Raw genomic sequence first — 18,362 nt, forward strand, 5'->3', positions numbered from 1 at the left:
GCGAAGCAAGAGTAAGCACATGCAACATATGCAAACTCAGCATTAATTGTATCAATCATTAAAGATTAAACACATTAATTAACATGTTAATGTGCTTGTGTACAGTATGTTGCTCATGCTTATGCTTCCATCGCTGGTGAAAACCAGCCTTACAGTTTTTTCTTCAAAGAAGTCGACTAGACCCTTCAGATTTTATATTCCAAAGGGTGGCAACAAACAATGGAAGGCTGGGATTTACACAAACCTTTGAGGGGTGAGTGCGGATAAAAAATTGGAATGAACCAAGGTGGCATTTAGAAAGTACACTGAGCAAAACAATTCTCGCAAAATTTCAGAGAGCAGTTTTTATCAGTAGCATGCAAGTTTTAACATAACCTTTTGAACCATTTGTTTTAAGAACAAGTACGTTTCTTGGCTTGATGGCTCCAACTCTGCAAGTACACGTTAATAATGATAAATTGGAAATAGTTGACAGATCTACCTTCTCAGGACTTCTAGAAGGGCTTCAACGTCCACAGTTTATCTTTAGCTTATTTGCAAAACAATAATACCCGATACGTGGAATTACCAAGTGACGACCAAAATTCATCAAATTGTGTTCATACTCGACTCAGATTGCTCCTTCCACAAGGGTCAGCGTCCAGAACGCAGCAAGCTCACATGGATCTCTTAATCTCTAAGACAGAAACGTGACTGTTCCATCGCTTGGCACAGTATCTGGTTTATATCCTATTCTCTCGTGTATTTTTGAAATCCTTTTGGGGTCATTGAGCGGCATCGGCGAATCATCGTTCACACCCAGAAAACTCTGTGCCTTAGCAGCTTCCTCATCCTTCTTTGAATCCTTACTCCAAAGTTTTTTCATTTTTTCATATTCTTCTAAGTCTTCTCCCCTCAATTCTATCCTGGTCGGCTTCCTCCGCAGCATGATCAAGGGCTTCTTTGAGGTTCACATAAAGGTATTCCTTCAGCTCGGAAAAAAATGGCGGCAAGTAACAATTACTGAGCCAACGCAAACTCAGCAGTATCGCAAAGAGTGCTTAGATGTGTTGTGTATGGGGAAATGAACAGACACTAAGTCAAGATGGCGGCAAGAGCGGCCTGTTTTGAGAAGCAAAAGCTAGCTGGTCTTTCTCAAGTGGATCTGAGCAAGAAGGGAAGTATCGATGACCAAATCATAGATTTGGTAAAATATATTAATGGCAAAGAAAATTATTTTACCACAAGTTCTTGCTCTGGAAGGATAGTCGTTTTTTCCGAGGTTGGTACTAGGTATTGATCATCACTTCTTGCGCAAATTAATGGCTGAGGATTTGGCAGCTCGTTGTCTTAACTGTCTCTTATTATTCGGTTGTTGAATTTGCAGGGGCTCAAAAATTGTTTTAGCATCTTTGAAATTGCTCCTCCATGCATGAAGTTCTGTCTGATCAGACATCAGTTTCAATTTTTTTTTTCGATCTAAGGTGGCCGGAGGTTGGTTTTCAAAGTGCACTTGTATCTCTTTTTTTCGAGCACCTTGATGGTGCTTTCCCTCTTGGGCTTCCCCAAAGAACATCCCATGTGGATTCTTGGTTGGAGAAGTATATGTGTCACTTGACATGACCACCAAAGCTGTGCATGAACGATAAAGGCTCATTCCAGATGATGTTATTGAACTAGCCCGTACAGGAAAAATATTGGTCGCGTTCCTTTTTTGAAAGTTTACGGACTGAAAGTGAACCGAACAAGCTAGTTCAATAAGTTGTTATCATATGGGCTTCCTTATGCAGGGTTTTGTATTCCTTGAGTCTTTCCTCTTGGCCTGCTTCTGTTAACAGTTCTGGAAAGTAAAATTTGCACTGGAACTCCAGCATTACTTAAAAAAAAAACATTTCTCGCATTTCTCCTAAGTTTACGGCTGAGAAAATGGGAACAGTTTGGCAAGCTATGTACACTGCTTCGTGAAGGGTCCATCTTAGTGGCCTGTATTGCAAAATTTGGACTGTTCAGATAACCAATCAGATTCTCCTTTTCTTCTTGGACCAGTTTGCATGGTATAATTTCCGGAACTCTGGTGTTGGATGTTTTATCTTGCCAATGTCATCACATATGAGGCATGGCAGATGGAATCTATCCAGCTTCATCTTCTGACCAACTTTAAAGTGGTACTATGATCCAAAAATTAAATCTTTTTTGTCTTTGGATTTCAAAACTATGTTAACTAAACACTAAGTGACCCAAGTTTTAAGCCTTAATTGAAAAAAAGACACTTTTTTATTTTAACTGGAATTTTCCTATTTAATGGTCTACCATTACTAACTTTAAAATCTTGAGTGAGCTGGATCAAGGAGAAAATGATGTCAAAGACTCCCTAGTTTAAGAATGCAATGCATTCATATGGAACTGAATTAATATGCAGCATGGGAGTTTTGGGCTTTCAGATCTTTAAACTCATGTTTTGCATACATAATAAACTGTGTTTACTCACTGAAAAATTTTATGCTATTGAGTGAATGACGTGACTTTTCGGTAGATCCAACCCTCTGAGGTCCAATCACAGGTGTCCCAAGCTCAGTGTGAGGGAAAGCCAACAAAAATATAAGGATTTTTATGGGAATCCCAATAAAAGACCCAAGAAGATAATTATTTAAAAGATCTGAATTAAAAAGCCTAACCTCATTGCCATGTGGGTCTGTGGGTCACTTCCTTCCTGTGTGGTTTTTTCCAGATTCAACACGAATTGAGCCATTATCAGTTCCTTGCAGTTGTTTGGGTAAAGGTTTTTCTTTCATTTCAATCCGCTAGCCGGGTAATCGAAGCCCTGCCAGCGACGTCAGGCGACTGTTAGTCTCCCAAATGAATCGCTTTACGAGTCTTTGTTTGTGGCTTGGTAATGTGTCTTTGTTTGGTAACACTGTCAGGGATGACAAACAAAGACTCCTAACCAAGTGGAAACTAAACAGTCGCCATGTGGTGTTCATTGTGTCCAATGTGGAAAAAAACCACACAGGAAGGAGGCGACCCACGATGGCAATAAGGTTTAAGGCTTTTTAAGTGAGAATTTTTGCGTAAAATTATCTCTCAGATCTTTTATCGGCGGGGATTCTTATACAAATCCTTCTATTTTTGTTGGCTTTCCCTCACACTGAGCTTGTGGCGCCTGTGGTCCAATCGGTCAGTTTTGAGTGCGAGTAATGGCAGTCTGTGAAATCCAAAGCATACAATCAAAGTAAACAGCCTTTGGATAAAAATCGAAGCTCAAACATTTGCCAAGCAGGTGTTAAGCAAACACACTTTCAAAATCTGAAGAAAAAAAGGAAGTGATTTTTTGATCATAGTACCACTTTGAGTTGTCTTAGGGCCTGACTCATTTTAGTTTTTAACTCTCTGTTTTTTTTCAACAGCTTGCCAATCAAAGGAAAAAATGTTGCCACTGGCACTATGTAACCCATAACAAAGCTAATGCTGATGAAGTGGTAAGTGATTGCAACAGAGTAATGGCATTTTTAAAAATGAATCTGAAACAATAATTATTGTTTTTACAGGTACTAATAAAACTTTTTCTTTTTAATTGTGTAGTTATGTTCCTTGAGAGGATGTCAGGGAGATGCTGTTTTCAAGTTTGAGCCATTCGTTTTGCATGTTCAGTGTAAAGACCTTGAAGATGGTCAGGATATGGTACCCACAACTAATGCTTTTTCATTGTTTATGTAATGGATAGTTTACCCAATATTATTAATTTTTGGCACAGAGGTGCAATGTGAAACACAGCAAGCCTCAATGAACTTAATTATTCCATTTGTTTTAGCTCAAAACAGCTCTTGTCTCTGGCTTTAAGAACTCTGGAATAGTAGTTGGTAAGAAGGCAAATGTCATTGTGGTGAGTATGTACTATGAAAGTGTGATTGTGGTCTGATGGAAGATACAAAATTCATATGTTGAAACTGTGGGTAAGAAATTACTTTAAATGTGAGTGAGCTATAAAGTGATCCTTGAAGCTAATGGAAAGATATATTGTGGGTTTGCATTATACTCGATAAGACGTGAAAATCTGATGAGAGATATGCAAAATTCACATATTAATTAAGTAAAAGTTTTTTGAAACTTCTGATCATTCCAGTATGTGAAACAACTTGGACATTGGAGGAGAAGCTTGGAAAAATCCAGGCTTGAAGAGGATTTGTCTGTTATAATTTTATAATATTCATTAATGGGAAACTTGTGTGTTAATCAATTATCCTACAGGCAGTGAGAAGTACACAGAGCTTGGAAGTACCACTGGTTCATAATGGAAAACTCTTGGTCTCAGATGAAGTGAGGGTTAATAATTGTTCATTTTAATTTTTTGAGTGAAGAGGGTCTTACCTGCTGAAGAAATGAGACCATAAATTACCACTCTTGCTACAGTAGTCGATGAAAAAGTTAAGGTGGACTCCCAGCTTAGTTTCAAATGGTGAATTAGTATTTTATTATTTTAAAATTTATTATTTATTATTATTATTATTATTAAGTTTCAACATCATGTTCTGGCTGTTGTCATTACCGTCTTTTCTTCTGTTAGGCGAGTCATAACAAATGACCAAAGGCTAACAGAATTATCTCTTCTTCACATTTTCAACACTTTCCCAAAAGTTCCCAACAAGGCAGTTTTTTGCATTACTCCAACATTGAATGGTATCCCTTAGCTTTCCAATCCACCTATCAAATCCTTTGGTGACACTTCCAAGGGCTCTTATCACTACAGGTACGACTTCTACCATTTTGAAGTCATACCTGTATTATTATTATTATTATTATTATTATTATTATTATTATTTTTATTTTTATTTTTATTCAAAAGTAAAACAGTGTGGCTCATAAGTGCCAAAAAACTTCAATCCTCCTTTGGCCCAGATATTCATGTTTAATATTTTTTTTCTCGCCAGTATATAAAGTTTGTAGTGAATGCTGCCAACAAGAAACTTGAGGAAAATCAGACCAGAATAGGCAGGTAATATTAGAAATTTTTGAACTTTGATTTTTATCCAAAGGCTGTTTACTTTGAGTGTAATTAGTTTTGGATTTCACGGTCCACCATTACTGACGTTCAAAACTGACTGATTGGACTTCAGAGGGATGGATCCAGGGAAAAGTCACATTGAAGGCTCACTAGCTTAAAATTTCAGCATGTGAATGCAACTTATTATACATGCAAAAAGTCTCAATGCCTAATTAAAAACTCCTGTGCTGCATATTGATTCTGTGGTGTACACATGCATTGCATTCTTGAACTAGTGGACCTTTGACATAATTTTCTCCTTGATCCAGCTCTCTCAAGAACTTAAAGTTAGTCATGGTAGACCATTAAATAGGAAAATTTCAGGTAAAATAAGTAAGTGTCTTTTTGAAATCAAGGCTTGAAACTTTGGTGGCTTATAGTTAACAAACATTTTTTGTCACAGGTGCACTTTAAAAAGTATCTAGTGTTCCAGGTAACCTACAGGGTGCCTACAGTAAATCTAAGAGAAAAAAGTTGGGGTTAAATTACCGTATTTACTCAAATAAGCACTGCGGCCCTTATTTAATTGTTCATGCCTAAAGTGTGGTGCTTATTTAAAAAATTGGACGCCACACAGAGATATATCCTTTTATTTGAACGGTTCATTTTCCATCTGTACAGAGATTTACAGCAACGTCTTTTCATTGTCACAATTTTACTCTTACGGCCTTTCATTTAATGGACGAGCTGTGAAATACATTCACTTTTGAACTGACGAACATCGAAATTCCCCCTGCTCCATTAGAGTACTGTTACTTTTTAGTGTTTTTTTTTAATTAAAGCAAAGTCCCCGTATAAGCACTGCATTGGAACTGCGGCGCTTATTCAAGGGTGGCGCTTATTTTCTTTTGTGTCCCAAATGCGGCGGTTATTCGAGGGTGGTGCTTATTTGGGGGCGGCACTTATTTGAGTAAATACAGTTATACATAATGTTAGTATTCTTTCAGAATGTCTAAATTTCAAAGGTTGTCCAATTCTGTTGCATAAAAGATGTACTGTATGTCAATAATTTTGATTTATGCATCATTAAGTGTTCCTCCGTTCTTCTCCCAAACTTCAAGTGACTTTACACTGAGTCAGACATGAGTTCGCATCAGCCTCCATACGTTCTCTTTTCGCAAAAGCGGCTGCAAAAATTTCACATGGCTACATACGTGTCTGTGTTTGTTCCTGGTCTCATGCAACCACTCCCTTAGAATACCTCTGCATTTATCATAACTTTAAAATGACATGACACAAACCCTAACATTCATCTCATTGTAAGTTGGAAATGCTTTGACAGATCATCCTTGTTTCCAGAAAGCTGAACTTCTGTTTATTTCAATTGGTAAAGCAGGGGAGTGGGGTGCATATGAGAAATGAGACGAACAAAAGGAGCAAGATGTTGCATTGTAACAATCCTTCTACGTATTTATCAGTTTTTTTTAAAAATATAATTATAGTGTTATATTGGTATTTAACCCTTTGACTCGCCTGGAACTTTTTTACAACAAAATGCTAAAAAAGGATTTGGAACTCAGTTTATAGAGCAGAAATAAGTAAAATCTCAGATTTTAGGCTCAAATTATACACTGGAAAATAAATTTTACTCTGTCTAAGGCCAGATGATTTTACTTGACTATGTTAATGGGGAACCCCATTAATTTTGAGACTTCTATCTCAGATTCTTCACCAATCTGCTGGACATGTGTGAGCAAAATGGCAGTTCTACATGCCAGAAAAAAGGTGACTTCTTTGCTTGAGAATTATAAGGACTGTATAGATCCATGCTCATTAAGTATAAAATGATTTTTCTGTATTTTTGCTATTTACAGGTAAGAAAAATGGTGGCCAAGTTTGAAGCTCTAATTGTTTGCAAGTTCCTCAAAGAACAGCTGTTGCAGTTGGTTTTTTAAAATTTATGGCAGCTTGATGATAACAGATTCTTAGATAAGAGAATATTTGGTGTAATTTCATTGTATTGTTGTCAGAAGGTTTTGCAGTAGACAGCTGTGTTTGAAAAGTCAAAAGGTGAAAGTTAAGGAAAAGGTGCTATCTGCTAACCAACCTTATAGTAAAGAATGCCAAGATGTTTTCCCTTTTGATGACTGTCTTGATACCACCATACTTGCATTGCTTAGTGTACATATCTACCTCTAAAGAGACAATAATAATACCACCAGGCAAGAATATGAAAAGTCCACCACCAGTGTCAGACCAACATTATTGTTTAAAGCCTCTTTAATTGGTCTAGTTGCCTGCTCTGTGGTATACTTATGGGCTGAGGAGAAGAAAAGTTAAATAGTTCAATGTTTGTAATTCAGGTGCAAGACAGAAAAGGAAAGATACAACCCAATGTCAATCAGCAGTTCATACTACTAACAATGGAGCATCTCAATCCCATCATGATGTGGAACAGTGCAGTGATGACGATATAATGGAGTGTTTAGTTTGTTTTTATGGTGACGTGTCATAATTATTGCTGCTCTACCAGTCGTCTCAGAAGTATACTAAAAACAAGCTTATGATTCTATCAAGTTGTATTTGGAGGACAGGAACGGAAAGACAAAACTGAAGGCATTGTGTAAGCTGCAACATGAGTTTCTTCTGTATCAAACACTGGATTCCATACTCCCCATTGCATCTCACTATGGCTCTCCATTACATTTAAAAATTATTTTGTTTTAAAACATCCACAAGGTACAGTGAAACAATTTATTGTTTGTGGAATCCCAATGATACATAGGTTTCATTTTGGGGCCCACTATGCATTGTTGGTTAAGGGTAATAATACCAATAATAACAACAATAATAACAACTTTTATTTGAAGTGTCGATGGATTTAGCACAAGAGCACTAATTGGGGACACTAATGAAATTTATTCTAATCAGATCTTTGAAAGTTGATTATTACTTTGTATAATAATTTTTATTCCTTAAAAGGAAATAAAATGTTTCCATGAGACAGTACTTCATCTGCTTGATTACTTTAACAATGTATCTAATATTATTGGCAAGGCCAACTGACCTCTTGGGTTTGTAAGAAGAAATCTTACCCACTCTGCTCAAGTAGTCAAAGAGTGGGCTTACTTGTCTCTTCTTAGGCCACATCTATAGTATGCAAGCTGCGCAAGGGATTCACACACAAGTAAACAAGTAGTCAGTATAGAAGGTATGCAAAGCAGAGCAGCAAGGTTGCGACACAATGCTATGAGCGTACGCCTGGAACAGTCACATGGTTACTCAAGAATCTAGGTTGGTTACAGCTTAGCCAAAGGAGGTTGGAATAAAGACTGGCAATGATGAACAAAGCGGTAAATGGCCTGGGTGGCCTACTTAATGAAGACACAGCGAATAACAATACCATTTAAAGAAATTTATTCATCTTAGCAGTCGATCGAACACCTGTAAATACAGTTTTATACCAACAACGATAAAGGATTGGAACAATCTACCCAATGACGTCACTGAATCTAGGGACATTGAAGCTTTCAAGAGAACTATTCGAGGTCACTTTTCAAGGAAACCATCAGAGGATGACTATTTATTTTAAATAAAATTTTACTTTTTTTTAACATCCACAATGATGGGTAATAACCTTTGTGGATTATTAATAAAATTAGATTGAGATTTAGTATGGAAATGTATTCTAAAAGTTGGAAAAGGCCTTTAATTTAAAAAGCTAAAATTCCAACTAACCCACTGGGCAAGCAAACTTCTTGACCAACTTACCCATGGGGTTCTTTCCCTTGACTTATTTAATAAAAATAAAAATACTCCGTATTTTTTGGTCCCAGACAGTTTTACTTTACTGCTGGAGGCAGAAAGAGACAGTGTGAGATGCTATAGGTATGTGGCTAAATTCCTTTCTAGTCTTTTGCAAAAGCTGAAGCCCAGTCAGAAGTACCGGTAACACAATTTTTTTGTACTAGAGATGTATCCAGAGTGCGTCATTGCGTCCTGGGATGCACTCGTTTTTCTGTTGGACGCAGTGAATGTTGAACGAAGGGTCCAACTGGATGCAGAAAAAAACCAGAATGTTTACGCAAATTACAAACGCCAGGAAAAAACAGCGTCACACAACATGCAAATTTATGTTTTGTGAAAATGCCCAAAGTAGATTATTAACTAGCATACAAGCTTTGGGGGGGATTTGCAGAAACTGATGGCATACACAAGTTTGTCAAAGTTTTATTCTTGTTTGAAGTAAGGGGAAGGTGGGTTTCCTACATTTCAAGGGGTTGAAATTTCTGACTCAGGTCAGCTACATTCATCATTTCAGTCTGCAACGGTGGAATTTATTACCCAAATATTAACCGAAAACGTGAGGAAGAGGTTTCCTGCCTCACAGTCCAGTGTTGTTTCAGCATTTTCAGTTTTAAACTACAGATCATCAGTGTCGCTTAGTCGTACAGGAAGGGAAGCAAAGTTAGGTGTTTTGATTGACCACTATGGTAAAGAAAAGGGGGGTGTTAAGCCATTAGTTGATCCCAATGGGTGTAAACTGGAATACTAACTATTAGAACCCCTTGTTAAAGAATTTAATCTTTTACTGGAAATAGTGTATTGAAACATAGAATGTTTCGGCCATAAACCATGGCCTTCATCAGCTAATGCTGGAGGTCATATGACCTGGTCAGATCACGTGACAGGTGACTAGGAAAGCACCTCAGCATCTGGTCCCATGTGTTGGACAAACTGAAACAGAGCCCCCCTTTGCGGTTGGTGGTACTCAATCTTGAAGAGGACTGGGTCCAACGGGGCATAAAAGAGGCCATATGGGAAAGGGTGGAGCAGCCTTCTCTCAACTGCAAAGGGGGGCTCTGTTTCAGTTTGTCTAACACATGGGACCAGGTGCTGAGGCGCTTTCCAAGTCGCCTGTAACGTGACCTCCAGCATTAGCTGATGAAGGCCAGGGTTTATGGCCGAAACGTTCTTTTTCAATACACTATTTCCAGTATAAGATTTAATTCTTTAACATTAATTTTACAAAACTGGATGACTAGAGATTATGTTTACTTATTAGAACCCCTTGTTAAGGCCTTTCAATGAGATTTATGGGCTGTAATTAGTTCTAAACTTGCTCAAATTGCCATCTTAGTTCCTGTGTCCACTGCAGACTATGAGAGGGGATTTAGTTATCAAAACAGAACAAGGTCAAGTCCAGGGCTAGACTTTCTGGGAAGACAGTGGACCAGTTGTTAAGAATCAACATAAATTGGGTTGACTACGAGCATTTGATTTCAATAAGGCTATAACTAAGTGGAGGACTTCAGCTGAGAGACACATTTGTTAAAATGTGATGTAACTAATAGCAGAAACCCATAAGGGTTGAAACGTGTAACAGCCCCTTGTGTGCTTGGAAACAAGCTTCTGAATATTCAATTTGCTAAGTACCATATTTGGAACAACAAGAGCAAGGGGTTTCCAAATATGGTACTTAGCACTGAAACATTCAACCAATCAGTTTGCACTGAATATTCGGAAGCTGTGAACCCGCGTTACACGTTTCAACCCTTATGGGTTTCTGCTAATAGTTATAAATGTATTAATGCTAGAGAAAATGACCTACAATAGTTGTAAAAAGGTAAGTCCTTGTAAATTGTTAGAAGAGTATTAAAAAGAATCTGTAGTAAGAATTTGCATGTTTCTCAGCCTGCGGAAGGGTCAGGCCCTCATCAAATATTTATTAGCTGGACCCCCAATTTTTTCAAGAAGGGGTCCAGAGGACCCCTAAAATATTTAATTTAAAAACCTGGATATATCTCTGTTGTACCATACTGTAAATAACGGACCTTTAGTTTTCAGATGTAGTCACAACAAATTGTTACTGGGAACTGGAAAGGAAATAAAGCCTCAAGGACTTTCAATTCTTGCTGCTTGACATGATTAAACTGGAATGAAAAGAGAGAAATTGCATAATGTGGAAAAGTTCACCCCGACTCAAGGTGAACTCACGTGTGACTCGTGCTCCAATGCATCTTGAAAGGTGTCCAAAACTGTCTCATGTGTACACTAGGACTATTTTGCCTCAATTGTACTTTATTTCTGCAAAATGTCACAGAGGCATTTTCCACTCACTTACAGGAAGCATGATTGGTCTCACAGAACAGTATTTTCAGGTTTGTTCTTAAATTCAGAACTCAAATTCAAACTTTTTACAACAGAAAGATTTCCATCCCTTTAAACTCCCAAATGAAACCCAGTGGACACTAACACCACGAAAGTCCAGTTGTAGGAAGAGTAGACAATAGGGAGTTTAAGCACGTGACACTTTTGAGACACAAGCATCAAGCAGAATTGAATTTTCTGGATGCCAGGACAATAGTGTCTCTAACAGAGAAAGCTTCTAGGCACTATGAATGTGATGTGTGAAGACAAGTTAACAGGGAAAACAACCTGCTTCCGCTGTCTATCCGTGGCTCAAAAACATCACAAGCGTAAGCTCCCTAATATCCACCTTTTGAATTACTGGCACATAGGTCGAGTTGAAAGAATACACTGGCCATTTTTTTAAAATTCAATCAACCTTTATTCTCAACCACTGGTACAACCAAGTGTTTGTACTAGATGCATAAATTATTGCTTTGCTACCTACCATTCCAAACTGTCAACACATTGTTAGGACATCTTTGTACAAAGGAAATTGTTCATTTACAAAAAAAAAAAAACAAACACTCGAGCGCTGTCTCAACAGGCTCCAAATTATACTATTTTGGGAGCACTTTACTCAGTCAGTCATCTCACAAGCGGACTATGTCAAACCTGACATTGTAAAAATTGCAAGTTTGGCACAGGAAAGATTGTAAGGCAGCAAACAAAGCCAACCTTTCAGCTCATTCTCTCCTTTAAATTTCTACAGCAGATGGACAGTTAAAAAAAGTTAGAAAAATAAACCTCCAGATCACGTTGCCCAACAAAATCCGTAACAGCACCTGCTGAGCTACTACAAAGCATTGCCTTCAGAGGCAACCATTTATGCATTGATGCCCTCTATAAAACTTAAATATTACTTCATATATTTGAAGTACAGGTCTATCATCAACTCTTCTTCAACAAGATCAAACATCACCTAAGTATCGACAAGAATTTGTCAACATACTATGACTACTTTTCTAACTACAAAACCTGCACTAGGCCTTGTCAAGCCAACAGCAATAACGAAGCAAGGCATTGTTAATTTATGCAACGCTCATCAAAAAATACAAATCAATTATTTTGAGCTTTAAAAGCATGTGACCTTCATATTTACGACTTTTTTGTCTTCCTTATACTTAATTTTTAAATTTTTATGTAACACTTTCATTTTGTTTGATTTTTTGTTTGTCTTTCCTTTCATTTTACTATTTTTTTTGTTTTTTTTTCTTTTGTTTTCGTTTAAGCTTCCCAAAATTAATACACTGTATCTTCACAATAAATACAAATGGTACTGTGATTTTTCATATGACTATACAGAAACAGCCATGGCTGTTGATTAACGTATTTCAACTTAAAAGACTCGGTCAAATGTCCCACTCTGGACAACACTGGACTGATTTGCAGCACCAGGACGTGTCTGTGTCCCAGCTGTTGAGGCTGTTTGCACCTGACCTCTTCGCCCATGTGGTGGTGCCAAAAACTCAAACATCGATTTGTTGACAGAACTTAAGGTCCGTGTCAGATCACTTGGCAGTGGGTCGCTCCAAAAAAAATCATGATTTAAAGCTGTGTCTGCATCAATTCTGTAGCTTGGATCAATTGTCAACATTTGGTCAATCAAGTCTAGTGCAAGGTTGTCGTTGACGTAGCTGCGTAACCTCTCCTTTACACGCCTTTTCTGATTTGAAGGAAGCACCATCTTGTTAAACAAATCCAAGTTTTCCACTCCTGGCCACACCTCAGAGGTTATTGAGCCACAGAGATGACTAATTAGAGTTAACTGATGTTGCTCTGAATTTCCCTGCATTATGGGAGTTCGTGTCCACAGCTCTGCCATGATGCAGCCAGCACCCCATAGATCAATCGGAGGACCATAGTTTCTCTCCCCAAGCAGGAGTTCTGGTGGCCTATACCATAGTGTGACAACTCTGTTAGTATAGCGTTGCAATTGCTCTTTGTTCATGTGAATGGCACGAGCCAGCCCAAAATCAGCCAATTTGAGGACACCATTCTTTGTGATAAGAACATTTGCAGCCTTCATGTCACGATGCAGGATCTTGTTGCTGTGAATGAAGTAAAGTGCATTCAACAACATCTGAATCAGCTTCTTCATCTCTGACAACTGGAACTTGATCTGATGGTTACTAAGCAGGCCAGCTAGGTCATGTTCACAGAACTCAAACACAAGGTAGATACTTCCCTTATTTCGATTATAGGGCGAAGCTACAAGACAAAAAAAAATTAATAAGAAACAAAATTATCGCACCACTGTCACTACCCTCACAGTTAAAATAAATTTTACACTGGCATGTACCTAGTAAGCTCTTTTATCACTTAATTGAGGCAACATTTATTTGCCCTTCCTTGGTTAACATAATACAGATGTATGCGGTTAGTATCATGTCACATCATCACACAGTATACCAGCTAGTTCGTTTTACCAAAATGTTACATCATTCTCATACTCAACTCTGAAGTCAAAGTTCGTTTTTGCATAGCCACCAACTTATTAACTGCTGTTCCAAAACAGTTTACAAACATGCTCTTTCTGATAGCCTGCAAACACAGACATATTTCCAACCGACGTTTCTCTCCCCCTAAAAATAGTGCCTGCAGACACAAGCTGCTAAACGATTTCTGTGATGCAACGACTTTTGTTTTTTTTTTTGGGCCAATGTTGCATGAAAGAAGAGAAAATGGGGTGATCTCCACGCAATCTGTGTAATTAATAATTGTTGTTACTAGCAAGATCATGTGGCCTTTAAAGACTCTGTCTATCTAGATGCTTTGAGTGGAAAGAAAATAAGCAACAAAAAGCTACAAAAGAACAATAGAAAAGTTGGCCAGCAGAAAAAAAATTATCTTTGAAATGAATTAAACAATATTGTCTCAATCCCGTTGAAGTCCTGAAAAATTTTCAGGCTTCTCGACGCAATAGAAATTTGCGCTCATCACTGCGAGACAACATGGTTTCATTTGAATATTGTCTCTCTTGAACTGATTAAAAATCATCAGGTCTCCTCATGTGGCTTGCATCACCACCGCCATTTAATTTTAAAGATAAAACAAACTTCAATAATAAAGGGCATTTAACATTGATCTTCGTTGCTAGCAGAAGTACTTGTTTGCTAAAGCCCAGTTCCCACTTGTGCGATAAGCACAACATTATCACAATTGAAACAACAAGGGAAAATCAAGCAATACACAAACACAGTAACATCTGAGAAGATCTACTAAGATTCAAGATGGTGTACGAATCGTCCTGTGCTTATACTTAACTAACACTTGTTCCCACTGGTGAAATAAGCACAAGCGCAAGGTATGCACAAGCACAAAAAAAAAAATCCCCTTTCTTACATGTATGCTTAAGCTTATTTTACGCCCATTCCAATGATTTTTCTTATGCTTGTGCTTGTGCTTATCGCACAAGTGGGAACCAGGCTTAGGTCCTTGAGAATTTTAAAAAAATGATAATTATATTATTACTATTCATTGAATGTACTCTTCCTGGCAAATTTTTTCAAGACTCTGCTGCGGACGTTGCTTTCAAAAAAGCCACATACAAACAACTTGCTCATTGTTGAATTTGGGAATGTTTTCAGGAATGTTTTTAGCCCTGAAAAAAATATTTCTACCACAGTTGCATGATACAAGATTAAGAGTTCCAACAAAGAAGTTTCGAAAATCACACAAGTAAATATGCAACTAAGAGATCACAAATGTTATTCACCTTACTGTGGAAGGATTTAAGCAAACTTAATTTATAGCTTGTGGTATCCCAATGAATTGATTTGGGCTCTTGGTGATCTCGCACTGATTTCCGTAAATAGACTGCTTTCAGCAGCTCAGAGGCACTCTAAAGGGTTTTCTGGAATTTATTGTTGGTCCACAAATTGCAATTAATGACAAAACACACGGCAGTCTCATGTGACTTCAGTAGCGTTGGAATTTCTTCCTCCAACAACATGTTGAAACACTGAAGTCAAGCGAGTATGCCATGCATTTTTATTGGATGTTTGATTGACCAAGGTCAGCTTGATTCTCACAACAGTCCCACACAGTAAGGAATTTACCTCTCAAGGCCAAAAAATATCAAACTTGTTTGATTTTACCCTCACTGCCTTGCAAGGCGAATTTCTCACCACAATTTCTCGCCACATGAAGAAATGGCTTAGCAGCAAAACGCCTTGCCAGGCAGTTTGCTCAGCTCTTTCCTCGCGGCGTCCTGTCAAGCTGACATATCCAAGCTCCAGATGATAAAATTTCCCCAAGGTACATTACTTGGGGGAAAAATCGATCACAGTTTCCCAAGGTAAACTGTCAACAAGTTGAGTTTATCTAATTAAAAGTCTGCAGTGTGAACACCACTACTGTCAGCCACTGTTTTCACCCATGTTTACACAGACAACACACAAGTACAGTACTTTGCGTGTTCCCCGCGCGTTGGTTTTGGAGATTTGTGAGCCTAACTCTGATTAGCTAAGACTATTACATCACAGAAATTGTTTAGCAGCTCAGGAAACAACGGGCAGAAATTCATCTGCATTTGCAGGCTACCTTTCGGAAGGAAAAGAAACATTTTTGCTGGCATACCATCTCATCGGATAACAATAGGGCCATTTATACAGGAGAAAATAAAACGCATCTTAAAGGCTGCTGCCTAAGAAAAGTTTCTAGGAGCCGTCGGGCTTCCAACATTGAAAGTTAGTAGCCTGAGTCATTCTGCAAGAGCCCAGAGTTAATTAATTAACCCTTGTGATGTCACCCATTGTTACTAATCAGCCTAACAGAACCTCATTGGCTGCTGAAACAATCACTTCTTTTCTTCCATGGTTGGCAAATTTGAATATCAAAGGAAAAGTTATGTCATTGTTTGTAAACAAGAAATAGTGCTGTTTAACTCTGTTGATCTTAAAGATCAAGGGCGATAATAGTCAAAATTCTGTCCGTCACTGATCAACATTTTATGTTGGAATAGAAAAAGTAAAAGTGTAATTCAGAACAATTATTTACTGCCTTGCGGTTTGTTTGTTTGTTATTTTTTCGCTCGCACATCTTATAAAAACCAGGTATTTGGCGTTAGGGAAGAACCTTTAGCGATCAATGGGAGATCTACATCATCGCATCATGGAAGTGCTTGTCTCACTGGAATGACTTTGTAATCCTACCTTACTCGAGTTCCAAATGACTGCACAAGAAGCAAAAGTATTGCCTATGTTTTGCGAGAACTCCATTGCTGTCACTGGGCAAAAAACCAAGTAAGCCTTCAGCAATCAACGCAGGAAAAAGGAGATTCGCATGTGCAGCACGTTAGAACCTCTGTACGTACAGCAATGCATACATAGCCAAAACAAGTACCGTATTATTTTCTTTCAGCATTTAATTCAAGGTTACCACATTGCAAATAACATTGCACGTTTTAATAGTAAGTCTCTTGTGAGCTGATGGGATGAAATGGTGACAACCAAGTCCCTCCATCAATTGAACAGGATTATTCCCTCAATTGTCAATTTCGTCCAAATGAAGTTACTATCGTTTCATTTTGGGCACTTGACAAGCTTGGATAGGGATTCATGGGAAATGAACATATTTTTTTTGAAAGCCAAACACCCTAATGTCTGGACTCGTACGGACTCGAACCTGGGAACGTGTTGATTAATAATCCCTTCAGTTAACCACTAGACTACCACATCCACTAACTTCGAGGGACATCATTTTTCATTTATGTCAATAACTTTTATCTTCCAAAAGTGTCGCTGTTAATGTGTAGTAACACAACACCCCGCTAGACAGCAAGCTCACACATTGAAAAATGTTGGTTACCAAACTTTAAAAGAAATCTAACCATTTTAAAATCAAGCTTCAGACTTAACCATTATTCAGCAATGAGTTTATGTAAGAATATAATTTGTTTTGGTAAATAGTTAAGTGGATAAAAACAGTTCCTTCACCGGGGGTGCGCCGGTTTTCAAATCCTGTCTATGGGCTGCTTTTATTTTTTTCTTTTCTTTTTCATACCACACGTCCTGGGACAGAGTGATCAAAATGGAGGATAATACTTCATTTAAGGCAAACTGGACAATGAAGGATAATCCTTCATTTGAGGAAGGAGATCGTGTTGCATATTGAACACGTAACTTTACAATTAGAAGAGTTGTTTATTTGACGAATTTGCTTAGCTGCTGTTCCCTCCACGCATAATCGCTTATTTTCAACGTTTAATCTCCAGCTGGGATCAAATTTCCGGGAATGTGGGGATGAATCCTCCTTGTGATAAGTTTGGCGCCCGTTCGGGCTACTTGTTCGAAAATTTGGTCGCCCATGCTCGCAAATAAGGTGCCCCAGGTGAACTGTTAGGCAGCAACCTTGGTCTTAAATAAGTACGCGAACCGCTCACGTAAATGGTACAAAAAAAGCGTTTGCGCCTTCCATACGATGCATCTTATCTTGGAGAAAAGGTGGGGAAAAAAAAACAAAAAACGATTTTTTCGGCTGTTCTTATTTTGGCCACATCTCAAAATACTACATGAACTTCCTTGTAATAAATGGTTTCAAGTCCGAAACTAAGGCGTGAAGTATAAGTGTGCATGCCTGTCACATCCGTGACGACAACAACAACATCATCATTTTGTTGAAGAGTCCACCAGGCTAACAAACTGGCTTCTCGGTCAAGCTCAGAAACACCAACGAAAAAAGAGAAAAACTTGGACTTTGGTGGAGGAGAAAGAGTTTCATCCTTTGCCATGCACCGCAGAACAACTTGACAACTGCGTACCAAGCACTGGTTAAGTTATTTTGTGTTTTAATTCAATTGAATTGAAAGGGTTTTCAATTCGCAACTTTACGGATGAAAAGTACAAAGGTGGTTACTGTGAATTAACAGTTATTCTTCGAGGCGCGCTAGATTTATAATGATAAATAACCAAATAATAGAGAACCATTTAAACAGATTTTCACGACTCACATAGGACGCGAATGTATAAATGGTACAGTTCACGTCCTATTTAAGATGTCTTTTTTTCTTCCGTAAATGGCCCTAACGTTTTTTTCTAAGTGAAACAATCTGACTTTTTTGTGGAACAAACTGACTAAACAAACTGACTGCATGTACGTATTGCTGTGAAATGATATGGAATGGTCTGATCATGGAACTATCTGGCCGTTTACCAGGTGGTAAAGTCTCTCAGATTGCTCTAAAGTGCATGAAATACAAGGAACTGTTTTGGGC

General features: G+C 38.0%; 2 protein-coding genes across 9 annotated transcripts in view; one reads left to right on the top strand and one right to left on the bottom strand.

Moving 5' to 3' along the window:
• The first annotated feature begins 1,056 nt into the window (after nt 1-1,056).
• Nucleotides 1,057-8,631, top strand: LOC138026560 (tRNA wybutosine-synthesizing protein 3 homolog). 6 transcript variants are annotated; one of them, XR_011127292.1, is made up of 10 exons: nt 1,057-1,261; nt 3,384-3,455; nt 3,559-3,657; nt 3,788-3,859; nt 4,225-4,293; nt 4,905-4,965; nt 6,681-6,742; nt 6,832-6,903; nt 7,321-7,696; nt 8,101-8,631. XR_011127292.1 is itself a non-coding variant. In XM_068873955.1 (9 exons), the coding sequence occupies exons 1-9, from the start codon at nt 1,085-1,087 to the stop codon at nt 7,432-7,434; spliced, it is 798 nt and encodes a 265-aa protein (XP_068730056.1). In that variant the 5' UTR covers nt 1,057-1,084; the 3' UTR covers nt 7,435-7,965. The 6 variants fall into 6 exon arrangements, 4 of the variants coding, with proteins under 4 accessions (XP_068730056.1, XP_068730086.1, XP_068730071.1 ...); XR_011127293.1 differs by having other exon boundaries at nt 7,321-7,580; XM_068873955.1 differs by lacking the exon at nt 8,101-8,631 and having other exon boundaries at nt 7,321-7,965.
• Nucleotides 8,632-11,504: 2,873 nt separating this feature from the next.
• Nucleotides 11,505-18,362, bottom strand: part of LOC138026586 (cyclin-dependent kinase 9-like) — an 8,120-nt gene continuing 1,262 nt past the window's right edge. For all 3 annotated transcript variants that reach the window (XM_068874015.1, XM_068874007.1, XM_068873998.1), the window contains one exon: nt 11,505-13,357. In XM_068874015.1, coding sequence (XP_068730116.1) covers nt 12,486-13,357 — 872 coding nt within the window. In that variant the 3' untranslated portion in view covers nt 11,505-12,485. The remainder of the gene's footprint in view (nt 13,358-18,362) is intronic.

This window comes from Montipora capricornis, chromosome 2, assembly GCF_036669925.1.
Source record: "Montipora capricornis isolate CH-2021 chromosome 2, ASM3666992v2, whole genome shotgun sequence".
Classification (NCBI taxonomy): Eukaryota; Metazoa; Cnidaria; class Anthozoa; order Scleractinia; family Acroporidae; genus Montipora; species Montipora capricornis.

What these genes read in the sequence shown, in the direction of transcription:
- LOC138026560 (XM_068873955.1), top strand. Translation starts at nt 1,085, where the DNA reads ATGGCGGCAAGAGCGGCCTGTTTTGAGAAGCAAAAGCTAGCTGGTCTT. An exon ending in AACTCTTGGTCTCAGATGAA is followed by an intron (nt 4,294 to 4,904) that starts GTGAGGGTTAAT and finishes TTTTCTCGCCAG; the next exon opens with TATATAAAGTTTGTAGTGAA. An exon ending in AAGAACAGCTGTTGCAGTTG is followed by an intron (nt 6,904 to 7,320) that starts GTTTTTTAAAAT and finishes TTTGTAATTCAG; the next exon opens with GTGCAAGACAGAAAAGGAAA.